The following is a 17,971-nucleotide window of genomic DNA, read 5'->3' on the forward strand; positions in this document are numbered from 1 at the left end:
GTCAACAGCTGGTTCTGCTGATTGATTTTAAAAGTAAAAACAGTCAAAAAAGGAAGGTAGAGGAAGCTCAAGTAGGTATTATAGCATTGTATGGTCATTACCTTGGTGGGACAAGTGCCTAAAGATGACTTTTGTTATGCTATGTTGTCACTAAGCGTCTCAATTTATCAATAGTGGCAGTAATAGAGATATTATAAGCATGAAACATTCATACCACGTTGATAATACCCATATGAAAATACAATGATTTAATCTCAGCTGGTAAAATAATAGCAAAACAAATACCAACTACTGATTCCAGATTGGAGTTTGGGGGGTTTGTTATACTGTTCCTTCACTCCATTTTTTAGTTTAATTCAATTACCATTAAAAGGAGACCCAAAAAAAGTGAATTAGTCTGATAAGAATGTCACGGTTTATTTTCTGTTCCATGTCTTGTCTCGTCATTTCCTGTTTTATTTTGAAAATACACTCACCTTCTCCTCTTGTTTCAGGTATCTTGCCCTTTCCTCCCGTGTCAAGCGTCTCATTGTCTTCCCTGATTCCCAAGTGTTTCCACCTGTTCCCCATGGTTCTCGTGTGTTCAAATAGTTCTCAAAAGTTCATAGTGCCTCTGTTTTTGTAAAGAATGCATCTTTTATTTTACTCCGCCTCATTAGGAGAGCGTCTCTTTGTTTTTTTTAGCGTTCATAGCTTTTCTGTTTTTCTCCCAGTTTGGAGAGTTTTATGTTTTGTAAATTTCATAGCTGCGCTCCTTCTCCACCATAGCTACGGAGGAGAGTGCTTCGGATTTTTACAGCCTGATCTTTTGCGCTGCCGGGAGATCGTCCTGCATTGCTCTGTGTGTTTATTATAATAAACCTTCTGAACCCAAGAGACCCTGCATCTGCGTCCTGAATCCCCTGGTAACCTGACAAAGAACATGTTTTTGCAGGTTTTCTATTGATATTGTGATAATATAAATATATGGTTTAAGACCAGATTATTTTATAGTGGAAATCTGATTTTTCTGACACATAAACAAAATTAAAATCCAGACTTTTTAAAAGAGGAGCTGTGCAAATTGTGCAGTTTTTATTGAATAAATGGTATATATTCAGGGTCGCCTTATGTGGTCCCTATCAAGGTTTCAGTCACAGTGCAACTACTAAGCTAACATTGAGTGGGCAACATGTCTATAATGTGTGGGGCTCTCATTATCATTATGGGGGAAAAGTTCATCAAACTTAGAAACAATACTTTGAAACCAAGAATACTCGTCATCCAGAATGGGCAGAGAATGATATGGCAGTGTACAACCTGTAACACCACTGCAAGATTGTTATTGGGCCACTGAAGCACTGATGTAAGTCTATTAAACTGTCTTTATTTTAACCTGCCCAGACAGGTCGAGATCTGGATATTGCAGGTGGTAAATACACAGTTTCACAGGTGAGGCGGAGGAGTGGTGCCAAGTAAGTTGTATTCACACCAAACGTTTGTATTAGTCCCCTTTTAACCCATTAATCGCACACTGTATTTATCTCTGTATTACTTACAACTTTTATAACTGACATTACACACGAACTAGCTTTTTTATTTTTGCGCAACGTTGACTCTCCCAACCGTTACGCAGAGCTGTTTAAAACGATCAACTGTCCAACTTAACCCGCACATTTTTTTGGAAAAGATCTATCATTCATAAAGTTTAGCCACATGTTCTGATAACACATGGCGAGTGAGCGAATTTATCCGCTAATAAAAGCGTCCCTGATGAACGAAGGCGCTCCATCGATGTTCTGGCAGCCTTTTACTTCCTGCGTGCAAGGAATTTACCTTTTGTCGGCAACCTGCTCAAAACTTGTGTCCTCCCACCCTCTTCGGGCGACACCCCTCATTCAACCGCCCTCATTCATGTGAACCCATTCTAATGCATATCACGGACTCACAGCAAGTGAAAAGTGAAAAGGATGCGAGAGAAAGTGAGTCGCGGAGGCGAGCGGAGAGGGTTTCCCAAGAAGTGTCCGTCTGTGTGAGTTGTAGTTACGGTGAGTCAATTTTGGTGTGATTTCACAGATAGATAGATAGATAGATAGATAGATAGATAGATAGATAGATAGATAGATAGATAGATAGATAGATAGATAGATAGATAGATAGATAGATAGAGACACTCTGGCAAGTGATTAAAAACATCATGAATCATTCTAAAGAGGTAAACCTTACCTAAAGAGGTAAAAATCATAGTGCCAATCACTCTTTGCAACTGTAAAGGTAACAAGAAAGGAGGGAAAATTATTCCAGTTCCATAACAGATGTGTTGGGAACATGCAAAAGGAAGCAGGAACGTAACATTGCGGTAACGGTGCAGACAGCCTTCAGTCTCTCCCAGTTTCTTTATATATTGCCAGGAAAATGGAAAAGCAGCAGCAAAACACTAAAAAAAAAGTCTACAAACATAAAAAGAGATAACGTAAGGAAAACAACGGGGTTTGTTCAATTCTGAGCTTAAAAGTCCCATTTTTGATTGACCATTTTTATTCTTTACCTCAGTCTGAAACCCTCTTAGAGGGCTGCATGATGGTGTGGTTGTTAGCACCATCGCCTCACAGAAAGAGGGTTCCTCAAATCCCAGCTGGGGTATTTCTGTGTGGAGTTTGCATTTTCTCCCAGTATCCTCCCCTGTGAGGTGAATTGTATCTAAACTGAGTGGCTGTGTGTGACCTGTCCAGGGTGTTCCCTGCCTCTCACCCAATGACAGCTAGGCTCTCCCTCTGTTTCGGATTAAGTTTGGTGTGATTAGGGTTAGGGTCACATCACACCTGTACTTTACTCCCTCCACTGGCTACCTGTAAAATTTAGGATCCAGTTTAAAACCTTGTTATTTGTTTTCAACGCAGTTAATGGCCTTGCACCTCCCTACTTAAGTGAAACCCTGAGGTCTACTGGAGGTCCCCCCGGTCCAGGTGTAAGCAGTGGGGTGACCGATCTTTCGCAGTGGCAGGTCCAAAATCTTGGAATACACTGTCCTCTGATTTAGGTACCACCACTGACCTTCCTCAGTTCAAAGCCAAATTAAAAACATATTTATTTAAACTGGCTTTTCACTGAAGCTGTGGCTCACATTTTTGTTGTTGTCTTGTGTTTATATGTAATCTACTTTTAAATCTACTTCTGGAATTGTGAAGCACTTTGGTCAATCTCTGGTTGTTGTTCTAAGGTGCTATATAAATAAATGTTGATTGATTGATTGATTGATAAATTGGTATAAGAATTGGATGGATGCACCCTTTTAACCCATAAGGACCCATGGTGACACAGGTGTAACAAATACAATAAATGAACCAAAAATGGTTAATAATGTAACATTACAGATCTTTGACACTTGGTGGTATTTCAACTTGACCAATGTGGTCCATTTGGTCTGTTTTATATTTGCTATGATTTTTCTCATGGGTTAGACAAGTGTTCTTTGGGTCATCTGGAGTTGCAGATGCATCTCTCAGGCCCTGTGTCGTTCTCTCCAAAAAATTCTCCTACTTGTGGGTTGACTGTATTTATTTCTTTTTAGGCTTGCCACTTCTTCATTTGTCCTCCACTTGTCCAGATTCCTCAGTTTTTTTTCAGAGCACGAAGCAAACCATCAAGAGGTACTTCAGGTTTCAGCAAGCAGCTGGCAAGGAATAACGTTGTTGCCGTAGAATTTCTGTCAAACTGTGGGATCGTTTTCCTTTTGTTTGTGGGCAACCAATGATAAGAGAACAAATGATGCGTCTTTATAACAGGATGTGAGTTACAAAGTCCCTAAAAATGCAGTTCAAAACTGACAAAGCGCTGGTTCAGAACTGGAGTAAGGTGACTTTTTATGCTTGGATGGTTTGTAGGTCAGCGTTAAGAGGATTAACAAAAGAAAAGGGAAAAAAAAAGACACATTCCTCTGAAAATGATCAGGAAATGAGAGAAAATGTAGCTAGTCTCTAAAGAAGAAAACCAGGAGAAGTACTGCTGTAGGCCAATTAATAAGATTACAGGAAAGACAGGCTCCTTGGAAGCAAGTCAAGAAAGAAAATAAGGAAAATCAGGGCTGACTCGAGACTTTCTCACAGTGCTGGACTTTACTTCATTTCTGTGTCGATCAGTCATGAGGCATTGGAATCAAAAATCAGGAACTAAGCTAAAACACTTAAACAAGACTCACACATCATTGGCCGGGATTTTATTCTGGACACTTTCAGGTGTCCCAATTTCAAACTTTCCGTTATGTTCAGGGAAAAGTATTTTGTATTGGCTATTAAAGGGCACAGATTCTGTCAGTGTAAAAGGTGCTTTTGTCTCTCTAAAAAATTTTTTGTTGTTGACACATTAAAGAAAAAAGCAGGAAGAAGAGTTTTGCTGGAGGGAAAAGTTTAACGTTTCAACAGCTTATGGAATGTTGTGAGCAGAGAAAAAAAACGTTTCTGATCCAAGAGGAACTTCCCTACCTGCATGATTTTATGCACGAGTGAGTGAATAAGAATGTGAAAGTGAAATCATTCTATGTATCAATCACAGAGTACATATGTTCACCCACAGTGGTTAATAACTGCCCCCATTGTCAAGCAGAATGAGGTCATAATGTCCAGGTGGGTAAACAAATTGGCAAGCCGTGTCAAAGTTCTCATTTAATCTACTTGATGATACAGGTACCTGTAAGTGAGTGTGGTGCATTTGTTTTTTGAGGAGTTGTCCATGGAGTGAAATTACATGCTATGGGATGGTGGAGCGCAGCGATTAAAAGTACCACTGAACAAACAGAATGCCATTGTGTTCGAAATGGGCACAAATAGGACACTGTTATAAGCCGTCCAACCAGAAAAAAAAGTGCCACATGGTTCTTTAACTGTAATGGGAACATTTTGGGTTTTCTTTACCAACTTTCCTATGGGGTGGTTAGTCATATTCATTATGGTTATTATGCAACACTCAACTGGTTTAATACTTCCTTGAAAGTTTTCTTTGTGCTGTGAAACAGTGTGCCTTGTGTTTCACGTCAAACACACAGACCGGTCCAACCATATGTTTGTTAGCTCCAACTTCAGTTAAAGGTTAACGTGATTTAACGATAGTATCACCTCTTCTTCTACGGGATTTAATCGTTCGTGAAGGTTAAGTTTCTTTTGAGCTTCCTGGATCATGTCCCAAATCTATAACCTAAGCTTGAACTGGTCTGTTTCCCTGAAGGCTTTGACTATGAAAGCAGTGAGACCAATTCAGGTGCAGAATAAGCTGGCCAAAGCCCAAGAGAAATCAAGTTCAACCAGAAATATGTAGTAAAGGTGCAGTTTCAACAACAGAAACTCAGTATTCCTTAAGGGGGTTTAGGGTGGATGACAAATGACGATTATCATTTGAAACCTGGCACACTGAAACAATTATGTGCCTCAACATGTTGACTAATCTTGTTATGACCCGTATAACAAACAAATATGTGACTACCTAAACCCAGTTAAACCTTTGTCAGTATCCATGACCAATCATTAAGTTTGATCAGTCCTCTTTCTTTACTGACAGTTTATTTCCCGAACGCCCTCCCGGTGCATGGCGGTGTCAGTCACTGTATGCGTTTGCGTTGCAAAGGCTCGAACAGTGAGACTTCACACTCAGCCCAGACTGTGCAGCACTCTCAATACCCCATGGTGTTGGCCATTGTGAGTGCTGCCAGAGCCTATACCTACCCCCCTCTTTATGGCACAGGCTCTGTTGAGCGGGTTATTGAGCAGGGATTGCCTTAATACCAAAAGAAACCTTCTCTGTCACTGGCTTTCTGTCACAGTCGTCTTTTTCCTTTATTGCTCCACAGGTTTAAATACAGTGAATGAAAACAGGCCTCTCCTCTGTGTTTGGAGAAAGCTTGATCTGGGCTTCTTTCATCCGTCTTCAGGCAGAAAATATCAGGTGTCCCGACTACACAGAACAGAATCTCCTGTCTGTGAATGAAGAGGAAATACAATGCCTTACTACACCAGCTGTTTGAGAGTTTTCAGCAGAGGTTGGTATAGCTGCCATTGGAGGAAGTCAAGTGATAATAAAAGGAAAGTGAGTATCTTTTGCCAGATTTGTGTGTATTAAGGCTTGCATGTATAAAAATGCTTTATCTGACCATTTTCTACATCAATGTTTGTTCAGTGTCTCAAACTGTCTCAAACTGCTCCACTGATGTTAGTTTTCTTTGTTCTGCTTCTGAACACAACTTTTACAAATCCCATTAATCAGGGATTAACATTCTACAAAGACCGAATTCATGATATTGAATATTACCAATAAGCTGTTCTTACATGCATCCTTTGCTTTGATGATTCAAATGGACACTTTATTGGGGACAAAGCTGTTCACGTTTTTAAAGTTTTGATAGTAACAGATGAATGAAAATATGAGGTCCCCATTGTGTGCCAGGCAAAATAAATTAACTCACAGGCTGCAACAGGCTTGTTTAGGGTTAGGAGGGAACTTGAGCATAAAGATGGAGGAGAAGAGGGTTGTGGTTTAGAATTGTGCTCATAAATGAGAGTGTGTTGAAAAGGGCATGTGTGATGTTGAAATAGCTTGAAAGGGTTGTTTATGTTGAGCTGTCATAATAAAATGCAAGGGAACAAAACCAACTATGTAAAAATGTTGGCTGTGTTCCATTATCTGATCTTGTTGCTGATAAAATTTAACACGCACACTTTCACTTGCACACATACTAACATACACAAAAACGATTCTTATCATTTTACCCAGGTATTTAAAAGGTATTTACCCAGGTCCCGATATTTGTCCTACAACCTTTACTTTTTTCTTTTTTTTTTTCCAAATCAGTGTTCGTGCTGCTGGTTCTCGGTCGTCATTGTGGTCTCTCTGTTGTCACTGTGCTGGATGTACATTTGTCTGGTTACATTCAATGACAGAGAGGACATTAATTCGTAAGTAATTGCAAAAATGTGCTCACAGCCCATAATTCTCCCTATTTGTCAGCTTATATAAGTGACCTGTACTCTGTTGACCTTGTGCTACCCTCTATTGTTCTAATATCAGGGAGGCATTCGCAGCGCTGAAACGGTGGGTGAACTGGTTCATGGTGCTGATCATCATTTCTGCAGTGTTAACCACCTACTGCATTCTGCTGCTGGTGAGAAGTAGCACCACTACTATGATTCTGAAACTACATGCACTGTGCAGAATTGATCATATGTTATTGCAATGGGGCAGGCTAATTTCTGGGACTTTCTAACTGGAAGTGATGCTAATTGGTGGGATTGCTGTTGAGCTCAGTCCCACAAGTTGTTGCTGTATCAGAATAAAAAAAAGCAGTCAATCATTTTCCCCGACAATTTTCAGAGCCAGAGTGTCACTGAAATCTAACAGAAACAAGTACTCCGATCAAAAGGTGCGTTTAACAAGGGCACAGAAGTTTGACATAAGTTTCACTTTAACTCTGGTTAAGGACCAACTCTGAGTGATTTTCCCTTCAGGGTCGGTAGAACATTTCAATTAACATCACCATGGCAACCTCAAATGCTACTCAGAGCTGTTGGTAATTTGACAATTTTTACACATACTTAGATTCTTTCGCAGTTAACAAAAGACGAGCGGTTTCAGCATGTTACAATTTTATTTTTCTGAATAACTTTCACTGTTCATTACAGCTCTTTGCACTGATCCAAGTAGCCGTAGGAGAAAAACTGGACTTACACTGGCTGCATAAGGTATCATAAACATTTACATGTTCAGCTTGCAGTATTAACTTTGCTTATACATCCAAATATAATATTTGTTTGGTCTCTGCATAGATTTTCCTCTGTTTTGGTGTGATATTGATCGCTCTTGGAGTCGCGGGAATAAGTATCAAGTGGAAAAGAGAATGGCCGATTGTTCCTCTTTCACTCCAGGTACAGTGAGACTACAGATCACTAGTGTAAGCATTTGTGCTTTTAACATGGCTCTTAGTTGTTATGACCGTCCTTTGTTTTGTCCTTTTGTTTACCTCTTGGTAGGCCACGGCTCCTTTCTTGCAGTTTGGTGCTGTTGGAGCCTTAACACTGCTAAGCTCGTTTGTCTTCCAGAGCTTCCACATGGCCAAAGGCGGTACGTGTCAGACACTGGATGTACAAGATATTTTACCAGACATATATACAGTTACATAAAAAGAGTGTCAACCATTTTGAACAAGCGGGATTTCTGAACTGGTTACTTGTGAAAGGTGACCTGAGCCTCACTTCAAGACAAACAGGTTCTGACTGAACCAAAAACTAGCAAAGAGCTGTGCTTGTCATGTCGTTATCACTCAAAAATACACATTGACACTGAACTCACTTTAGCAGCACAACTTCCCTCAGAATTTTCTGCTGGCTGTCTGATTGAAGAACGATCTTTAAAGCAACGACAGGTGAAAAGGATACTTGGATTTTTTTAAAGTGGGGTTGTGTGGAATGTGGAATACCTATGAGTGTCTTACCTGTGGTCATGAAATAAGTGAGTTGGGCAAGCAGACCGTTGCCATCTAAAACAATATAACAGTGACATTGAAAGTACTCATAAGAATTTAAACACAACCACAGTTTTAAAAAAATGAAATTCTCCTTTAAAATCATGTGTTTGACTCTGTCATTCCAAAACATTTCTCACGTCTTCTTCCAGTAAACAAGACTAAACAGTTTTTCAGCCATGGTGTTGTTGATTTACTTGTGTTCTGTCTCGTTACATTCCATTTTCCCTCAAGCCATGGATTGCTGCCCAGATATTCTCCTGTAAAATTTGCAGACAGGTGCTTTATTAATTTTTCCCTCTATAATTTAAAGCTGCCGAGGCTTGGAGTTGCTAAAGCAGCCCTCGCTGTGCACTGTGCATTTTTTTCCGCCCACTAAATATCACTTTGATATAAAATTTTGCCGAAAAGACTGCTGTAACTGGAGTCATGCCACGTGATTTTTTCTTTGTTGTTGTCGTTAGGTTCTTGCACAATCATTCTCATTCTTAGAAGCTGTGTTGTTGGTGAGAACTTTACGGGATGCTCCCGTCACTGTAAAGCAGCTACGCCCCTACATTTCATTGGTTTGCAGCTTATGCAGGTCTATAAAGACGCTTGTGTAGACCTTTCTAGCTCTGAGTAATCTCTATGATTCTTCTTCCAAGGTCCTGTAAAGGTTATTGGTTTGTTCCAAACAGTCTTCCTTTGGAGCAGCAGATGTTGTCATTGACCAGACATGCACTCCGTCTCCTTAAATGGAACCTGTCCGAGTAACTTTCAGAGTATTCTTTAACAAAGAGGTTCACATAGTTTATCCAGCCTGGACTGTGAGAGAGGGCTCAATATATAGCTGTTTGTATTTTTTAGTAATTTCTTTTGTCAGTTTTGACCCATCAAGTAACAACCACCACATTTATATTTATAAATGAAATCATCACAATCCTCTCCGTGTAACTGCATAATAGCTGCTTTAAAAATAAGAAAAAGATAGATTGAACAAGTCAATATGAGATGGATTTCCATGTGTCTTAAAGGTAGGAAGGTTTTGTGAATAACAATATGATAAACAAAACTCTTGCAATAGATCAAACACAGCATGTCAATTTTATGTCTAATTATTTGAACAAAGTCATAAATTCAACAAATGGGAATTGCTTGTAATTCACAACAACTGGAGAGAAACATGAAAACTCCTGTAGTGGACAAAAGGACTAAAATTTGATAAAAGGAGGATATCTGGTACAGGATGGGAATACTACAAATTAAATGAATTATTATGCCATTGTAACAGTTCTACTCATAATCTACTTTGAAAGGGACTTCTGCAGAGAGGCCAGACTGAAGGCAACGTAAATAGCTTAAACATTCTTGTTTTATTCTTATTTCTCTAGGATCTAAGTTCCTGATTGCATTGGTGTTTCTAACTGTGTCAGCTGTCATCTTCCTGTGTCCCCTGATCATCCAGTCGCCTTGTTTGATAAGCATGGAGAGTTTACCTGAAAAACCAAAACTCTTTGGCCACAGAGGCGCACCGATGGTAAGCATCCTGTTTAACTTGTCTGCACCCTAAAGATAAATATGGTGCACCTTGCAACGTGTTGTAAAGCTTTGGAAAGAGCTGCAGAGCACTGCAACTCTTAACACTGAATTTGATATAACTTATTTTCTTTGAGTTGATATCAACTTGAGCAAGCGGTTTGGGGTTAAAAAGGCTACTTGATTTAATGCACTTAAGCTGACTCAGCGGGGGAAAAGAATGAGAGATAATTCATTTTATGTAAACTTTGCACTTTTATTCTCGGTTCGGTAGTTTTTGAACATGCAGCGTTGTTGATTGCTTGATCAATAATTTATATGAAGCTTTAAGAAGTTGTACTCATTTCAGTAGGGACCAAGAAATGTTAAATAAATTATTTTATCATGGCAGTTTTCAAGTTTTAACAACTCAGATGTTCCAATTGTTTCTTGCTTATATATTTTAATGAATAAAACAACAAGGGTTTTTTTTTTTTTTTAGAAAAAAGAAATGTACATGAATTCACCTCAGTTGATCTCTACCTCTAAAACTTCAGCCCACAAGCACGAGGGAAATCGAAAGCAAACTAACCAGGAGTAACTTGTTTGTCATCATATCGACCTCACTCATGTTAGTAATTACACAGTAATTATATCAGTAATTAACATCTCTCACTACATATTTTTAGCCTCCAAGCAATATGTTTCAGACATTAAGCTTATCTGCTATGATGACGAGTCAGGATGATAATTATTTTTAATTAAATTACAGCAGTTGCATATAATATATCACTTTTCGAGTCTTAAAAAAACATGGATTACACTACATTCTGGTGTGGATACAAACATGCAGCTGCAACCTTGTTCACATGCCAAGTTCCAGCACGAGTGGGGCTGTTGAAAGGATAAATTAAATTAGATTAATTTAATTTGGATCAACTTAGTACCATCATGTGGACAGAAAATGAAAATAAGCTTTTATGAAGCATTACAATTAAAACCTTTCATTTGTAATCAGCTTCTAAAATCCTTGCAAACGTATGGATTCCTACATTAGCACTAGAAAATACATTAGACTAATAATCTGTTCCCTCAAATATCTTAAACCACGCTGCATTTTCATACATTTACATAACAGCAAACAGTCTACCCCGGCTCAGTTGTAAGCAAATGTCGTGTCAGGGCCCCATATGGTGTTCAGCTGCGCCCTCGTTAGTTTGCGCTGCTGCTGGGTCGCCAGCAAGCTCCATTTAACAGAGTTTAAAGGGTTGTGTGTGTTCACACTGCTTTGGATAGTACATGAGTGTGTCTCATCCATATGTCCTCACCGTGTTAAGCTTGCCCCAGAGAACACCATGATGTCGTTTGAGAGGAGCGTCGCATGCGGAGTGACGGCCTTTGAGACAGACGTGCAGCTCAGGTATAATAAAAATATGTTTGCCTCTCGTAGAACTGAGTTGATTTATGTAAATTTAGCAGCACTGTGGATGTCAGTTCTGTACCAGATATAGACCAAAACAATCTGCTCTACAAAAATCCTCTCTACAGATGTTGAATTACATACAAATGATGAATTAAATATATTTTTTCATGTGTTTTGGGGTATAATTTCGTTTTAAAGGATGCTACTAATTGTCAATGTCTCTTGAATTTAGTAAAGACAGAATTCCCTTCTTGTTGCACGACAATAAGTCTGAGTTCCTGCTGAGAACAACGAATGTTAAAGAGAAGTTCCCTAATAAAACATTCCAACGCAGCACTGAGCTGACCTTTGAGGACTTACAGAGTCTGAATGCAGGTGAATGGTTCCTTAAGGTGAGGACTGCGCCTCCACACATGCCTGACTGCACATTTGCAAGCTACAGTCAATCTCCAAATACATGAAGCATCAAAGTTATCTGACTTTGCAGACAGATCCTTTCCAAACATTGTCCCGGTTGACTGAAGAGGAGAAGGAAACGGCAAGAAATCAGACTATACCTTCTCTACGTCAGCTTCTGAACCTCGCCCAATGGCACAATATCTCAGTGATCTTTGACCTTTATAGTCCTGACCAGGAGAATGACACTGTGGCCACAGTCAAGACTATTTTAGAGTCTGGCATTGACCCAAGCCTGGTAAGTCTAATCCCTGTTGGACTTTGGTGGAGACACTTAATTCTACAACACATTATCAAAGCATTCTTTTTCTTCATAGGTTCTCTGGCTTCCTAAAGCTGAGAGAGACTACGTGCAGACGGCTGCTCCGGGTTTCATCCAGGTTTACGACAATGACACTGAGGTGCTTGAAAAAGGGGGAAGCTACCTCAATGTGAAATACAGCCAGCTGAGTGTGGCGAGAATCAGGTAATTATCTGCTGTATGTGTCGCTGCTGAGAGGCAAGTAAAGTAGGGGGGCAATTAGGAGTTTGTGTGTGGCATGCCGAGACATAGCGGTGTGAGATCAGCCCCCAGGGAACATAGATTTAAGTTGTGTCCCAGCCCAGCAGTGTTGTTTGATTGATAAATAAACCAACCCAGAAACGGTTACTGAAGAATGACATGCAATGTGGCAACATGTTGTAAGAAGTCTCTGTAGGAACTGTTGACACCGCCTTGCGTTCCTTTAAAAACTGCCACTGCTTGCACGAGTCATGATGCTCCTAACGTGCAGGGTCAGTCCAGTATGTGTCTATTTTTGTCTTTTCACATACAGCATCTTGCAAAAGTTGCGAAGGCAAACTGACCTCCAAAAGGGATGAATTTGATAAGGAAGAAATCTTTGCAATGTTTTATTGCGAAAGGCACAATACTTTTTTGGAATTATGGTTGGAGCAAAGGAGGGTGTTACTAAATTCCGAGCATGTCCCAGACATTTGCCTCACTCCCTTTTCCTCCTGTTCTTTTGAAATTGCAAAAGTTAGAAGTTATTTTCACATCTTACAGTCCTCACGAGCGTCTGTTCCTTTTGGAGTTCAGATCATCATCCACTAACTTAGCCACCCCCGATGACAGAAAATGTGTTTATATGATTTTTACTTCATTGACTTTTTTATGCAAGCAAACGCAAAAATGATCAAATCATATATATACGATCAGCCATAAGATTATGACCACCTGCCTAATATAGAGCGTGCTCTCCTCATCTTGCCAAAAGAGCTCTGACCAGTCAAGGCGTGGTCAAAGAACATCTGAGGGTGTCGTGGAGTGTTTTGTACCAGGACCTTAGCAAAGAGTCCTTTGGGCCCTACAGGTTGTGGGGGGGCTCTTTGTTTATTGGGCTTGCTTCCCATGAATGCTATCAGATCCCACCAGATTGGTATCTGGAGAGTTTAGAGGTCAGGGGAACACGTCAGGCTCTTTGACATGCTTTTTAGCCCTTCCTAAGATGTCCCTCTGGGGGTGATTGGTCTGCAGAAATGTCTAGGAAGGTGGCAAAGTGAACTCCATGAGTACCACCATGCAGGTTTTCCAAGCAGAACATTGCACTGGATCAAGATGAGAAGTGTTGCTCACTTTAACTGTCACTGCTTTTATTGTTATGGCTGATCTGTGTATATATGATATATAAACTTCTATAGAGAGATGGGGAGGTGTGCTTAATCTGCAATAAAGTGTAGGTGGGTGGTACGTTTCAAAGTGACATCTGCATAAATGCCAGCACCCAACATTTCCTGGCAGAACATTACATCGTTAAGGAGATGATCAATATTAATCTCTACACCTGTCAGTGGTTGTAAGGCTGTGGCTGATGGATGTTTGTCTGCAGTAAGTGGGTGTATGCCTGTATGTTCTTGTGCGGAAAATGTGTGTAAAATTTTTATGATGATCTTTTTTTTCTACATTTTACACACACACACACATATATATATTTTTATATATATATATGGGTGTGTGTGTGCATGTTTATACACAATGCAGAAACTGTGCCAACAGAGAGCAGGTTTTGCAGGTTTTAATATTGCAGCTGGTTAGTGTATTTGCACAGTTACATTGTCTGCCCCATGCAATATGCAAATATTTATGGTTCTGGTTTCCATAGAAGATTTATGTTCCTTCTTTTCATATTGTTCTTTTCTGCACTTTAACCTATAAAAGTCATTGCATGCGCTACATTTTGTCTCTGATGATGCGTCTGTATCTGACAGAGAACTCCAACAGCAGAACGTTACAGTGAACCTGTGGGTGGTTAACGAGCGCTGGCTGTTCTCTCTGCTGTGGTGTGCAGGAGCCAGCTCCGTTACCACCAACTCCTGCCACCTCCTAAATGACATGAAGGAGCCTGACTGGGTCATGGTAAGCAACACATAAGAGCTGCACTTACAGTAGAAGCTCATTTACTCGCCTGCCTGTTCATTTCATCATCAGCATGTAACACCAGCATTTCAAAGATTTAGTTTTGGACAGATTTCTACCACTGTTTTTTCCCAGCTGTAACACACTTTGATCCTACGGCCATGTTTGTGCATTTCAGGCACCTTCGAAGTACACAGTGATATGGATTTTGGTGGATTTGGCCTCAGTTTTGTTCATGTTTGGACTGTACATCTTTCAGTGGTAAGCTGAGCACAACTTTGCTTCACAAATGCTTGTGTTTTCTTGACGACTGTGACCAAACTGACTTTTCTGCTTCACTGTTTCTGCTAGGAAAACACGCTGCTCCTGCTGCAGAGAGGGTACTTACATCTCAGTTTATCAACCATATAATCAATCAGTTTATCAATGATTTATTATGCATTCTCATTTTGCAAGAGGATGCCCATTTAGGTTTAGGACTCAGTGTTTGACATAATAAACTGTAATGTAAATAAAAATACATTGTTGTTGTCCATAACAAATGATGTGTCTTTACAAAATAACACTCCAGACTATGTAAAATTACTTTTAGAACACGTTGATCCTCTATCTCTTTATTTCTGACAGAGAGGCAAAGGAACGGCAGTTCAGTCCAGGATGAGAAAGAAATGTTTCCTTTCTTAACCGCCGTGTAGTTTCGACAGACCTCAGCAGCAGATGTTTCACCCCTGAAGCTGTCCTACATCCTTTTCTGCTCTGCCCCAGCAGACTGGGGCTGTAAAAGGAATAAAGCTGGAGTGTCACTGCCATATGTTTTTTTTTTAAGTCATTTCATTTTTACTGAGATTGTAAGATGTAAAGCAAATGTCATGAAGATGCCGCTGGATGGCAGGCTGTTGCATGGGTTGTTACCTGAGTTTTTATGTTTATTGTTCATCTCTTGCTACTGAAAATAAAGTGCCTTTGACGTTCTGGTTGTAGAACATGTACTGTTAATCTGCGTTACTTACTCTTAGCACTTTATTTCTTCAAAAAGGTAATGGTTTCACCACTTCAGGAAAGACGCATTTGTATTCTGAGCCAAATACACTAAGACTTATTTTGTTTTTTAACCAAGTCCTGTGTCTGCATCTTATCCTCTACTGCACTCTGTACTCTAAGGGAAAGAATAAAAACTGGGAAAATGTATGTGTTGAGAATAAAACTGATTTGATTTGTTAGTTTGAAATGCAAATGCTTCCTTTTTATGCATAAAACTAATCTTTGATAAAGACCAAGCTTTGTTTTCTACTGACTCATTCAGTGTCAAACCTCAAGAGGCATTTTAGAGATATTTTAAGTGTCGACACATATGTGGGCTTCACATTTTCTGCACCCACCTACTGTGAAAAGATATAAAATCACCCTACTATTCTGTTGACACCGTCATGTGGTAAATATAGATTGTTCTTGACTTAGGCAAAATCTCCCCATACAAATAAGATAAATGTGTGGTTTCAGTGCGTTGGAAAGAGTAGAAACCGACAGAACTGCCTGTAAAACCCTTCCACAGGAGTCCTGCTCCATCAGCGTCCCTGCACCCTAGCTCCAAAACTGACCACTGGATCTCCACTGCCAGTTAAGTTTAGTAAATGGCAGATATTACATCATATATATATATATAAAAAAACAAGTGAAATTTCAAAGTTTAGTCATACCTACAGTGGACTCATTATTCAGCCCACATCACCTGTTCACTTTCTGATGCAGATTTAATCTCAGCTGTAACTTGTCATTTTAAGCTACATTATCTATGAAAAAAATCCTAAGACATTTCTGGCACATTTTGTATTCTGTAGTTTTGATTTAGAGATACAATAAGTACAGTAACTCTGAGATACATGTGTTTCACTTTAATACTGAAATCTCATTTATTACATAATTATGCAGAAAGAATAAATAATTTATTTAGTTAACTTTTCTTATTTGCTACAAACACATTTTCATGCAGGGTCAATTTTTGTAATTTAATTTTGCCTAAAATAGTATTTTTAGTTTGCGGTAGAGATTGTTTTACGAAGGTAATGTACCTGGAGCAACCTATGTGGTTCTTATATAAATATCAGCGTTATTTATAATGCAGCCTGGGTGTCAGCCCTATTTTCTGCTTTCTGTTACTTACCTAGAATACAACATTAACATGCTCACCATGGACTGATTAAAAACTAACTCAAAATCCATGCAACAATAAGCCCTTTTCATAAAAACCTGGCGCCTACATTACCCACAATCCAGCGCGTCCCCCAACAGTTGAATTTAGATTTGGGTGTGTTATGCTAGTAGCTGCTATGGTAGCGGTTTTTGTAGCCTCGAGCCGCTAGCCTCTAACAGGGATGAGAAGCCGGCTTAATAGCTCCGGTAAGCAAAGTTATCTAAACTACCTACATATTTTTATTATAATTTTCAAACGTGTAGCCTTCAGTCCCCGCTGAATTTGAACCACTTGAGCTAGCCTACCAGTTAACGTTTTCACTCAAATGAGCTAATCTGCCTGATTCATAAAGTCGGTGGAGTTCTCCTTTAAAACTGTGCTTTATTTATTTTTTGTAGCACTATTTTATCGCGCCACAAGATGGCGCACACTCCAAAGTAATACCAACTGGCTAACTTAATGCGGATAAGCGTATGAATTAAATATGACTGACAGTAACCTCACAAGCAGGCTAATAACAACTGAAGAGACCGTGTTATAGATATAAGATTTGTGCAAGTGCTATTGTGTGCATTTTCAAAACTGGTACTGGCCCAAAAAGGTTGGGCCAGCGGGTCTTTTCCACGGAGGCGAGGCATGTGTGTACGTGTGTGTGAGTGTGTGTGAGGGGAGGAGGAACATGTCAGGCTCCGGGGCCGTTTTACCCCAAACTTCTGGAAAGTTAAATTGAAGTAAACAGTCCCGCCTTGTCACATCTTAACCTCGCGGTGTAGGTGTGGATGACACTTGTGACCGCTGCAGCAACATTTCAGACAAACTGGGAGCTTGCAAATGGATTTTATTTTCAATTTAGAGCTATATTATAAAAAAGGCTTTTAGATGTCTTCTCGAGTTGCAAACAGCATGGTGCATAAATATGGTAAGTGTGGTCATGTCTTCGTCTCCCTCACGAGAGTCTCAGGGTATGCTTTTTGGGTTAATACCACCGCATTACTCCATCAAAGTTATTGATCGGGTTTTTTTTTTGTTGTCGCTGATTCACTATCCTCAGCGCTAATCCCCGGAAAAACCCGAACTTTTATTTATTTTTTCTTCTCCCCCTCGGGGAATGAAAAAGTTTACCGGAATTTCCCACTTCCGGCTGCAGTTGATTATTACTGTCTCTATCACGTTGTTCGGGCTGAGGTAGGACACTGTGAAGTAGTAGATTTACCTTCGTGATGTGCATCATCTGTGATGTGTTCCTCACCACCCACCGAGTTCAACAACACACTGCAGTGCTGCTTTATCTTTGGAGAAAAATGTGCAACTTATCTCTGTCTGATTTGCCTCATCTTCCCAGGTAAAGACTATCTGGTGCTCTGAGTTAGATGATCGTGTATCTCCTGCACACTTTGTTTTGGGATGCCAAAATCCAGGAGAGGCTTGGCAGAGAGATGTCAGCAACAGTTGTGTCAATTGAATAACTGTCCTGTTTTGGCAGGAATAAAGTTGTTCCAGCTCCTGTATTGTGCCCAATCTATACTT

The 17,971-nt window shown here is 39.8% G+C and overlaps 2 protein-coding genes across 5 annotated transcripts in view; both read left to right on the plus strand.

Annotated features, from left to right (window-relative positions):
- The first annotated feature begins 1,958 nt into the window (after positions 1–1,958).
- Positions 1,959–15,481, plus strand: gdpd2 (glycerophosphodiester phosphodiesterase domain containing 2). Of its 3 annotated transcripts, none has more exons than XM_072395501.1 (16): positions 1,959–2,027; positions 5,900–6,054; positions 6,817–6,920; positions 7,033–7,126; positions 7,644–7,703; positions 7,788–7,886; positions 7,992–8,082; positions 9,856–10,001; positions 11,317–11,399; positions 11,635–11,794; positions 11,890–12,096; positions 12,176–12,324; positions 14,106–14,253; positions 14,432–14,514; positions 14,605–14,633; positions 14,881–15,481. In XM_072395501.1, exons 2-16 carry the CDS (start codon positions 5,968–5,970, stop codon positions 14,946–14,948), a joined length of 1,608 nt encoding a protein of 535 aa, XP_072251602.1. In that variant the 5' UTR covers positions 1,959–2,027; positions 5,900–5,967; the 3' UTR covers positions 14,949–15,481. The 3 variants fall into 3 exon arrangements, with proteins under 3 accessions (XP_072251602.1, XP_072251601.1, XP_072251600.1); XM_072395500.1 differs by having other exon boundaries at positions 1,976–2,027; positions 5,819–6,054; XM_072395499.1 differs by lacking the exon at positions 1,959–2,027 and adding an exon at positions 5,376–5,666 and having other exon boundaries at positions 5,819–6,054.
- A 1,786-nt stretch (positions 15,482–17,267) lies between these two features.
- The window catches only part of dlg3 (discs, large homolog 3 (Drosophila)), an 80,627-nt gene continuing 79,923 nt past the window's right edge, over positions 17,268–17,971 (plus strand). The window contains exon 1 of one of the 2 annotated variants that reach the window (XM_072395492.1): positions 17,268–17,363. In XM_072395492.1, the coding sequence (XP_072251593.1) occupies positions 17,324–17,363 (40 nt within the window). In that variant the 5' untranslated portion in view covers positions 17,268–17,323. The remainder of the gene's footprint in view (positions 17,364–17,971) is intronic. The other variant, XM_072395490.1, reaches the window with a different exon arrangement.

Source organism: Leuresthes tenuis, unplaced genomic scaffold (genome assembly GCF_036924035.1).
Source record: "Leuresthes tenuis unplaced genomic scaffold, fLeuTen1.0.hap1 SCAF_11, whole genome shotgun sequence".
Taxonomy (NCBI): domain Eukaryota; kingdom Metazoa; phylum Chordata; class Actinopteri; order Atheriniformes; family Atherinopsidae; genus Leuresthes; species Leuresthes tenuis.

What these genes read in the sequence shown, in the direction of transcription:
- gdpd2 (XM_072395501.1), top strand. Translation starts at nt 5,968, where the DNA reads ATGCCTTACTACACCAGCTGTTTGAGAGTTTTCAGCAGAGGTTGGTAT. An exon ending in GCCACAGAGGCGCACCGATG is followed by an intron (nt 10,002 to 11,316) that starts GTAAGCATCCTG and finishes CACCGTGTTAAG; the next exon opens with CTTGCCCCAGAGAACACCAT. An exon ending in CAGGTGAATGGTTCCTTAAG is followed by an intron (nt 11,795 to 11,889) that starts GTGAGGACTGCG and finishes CTGACTTTGCAG; the next exon opens with ACAGATCCTTTCCAAACATT.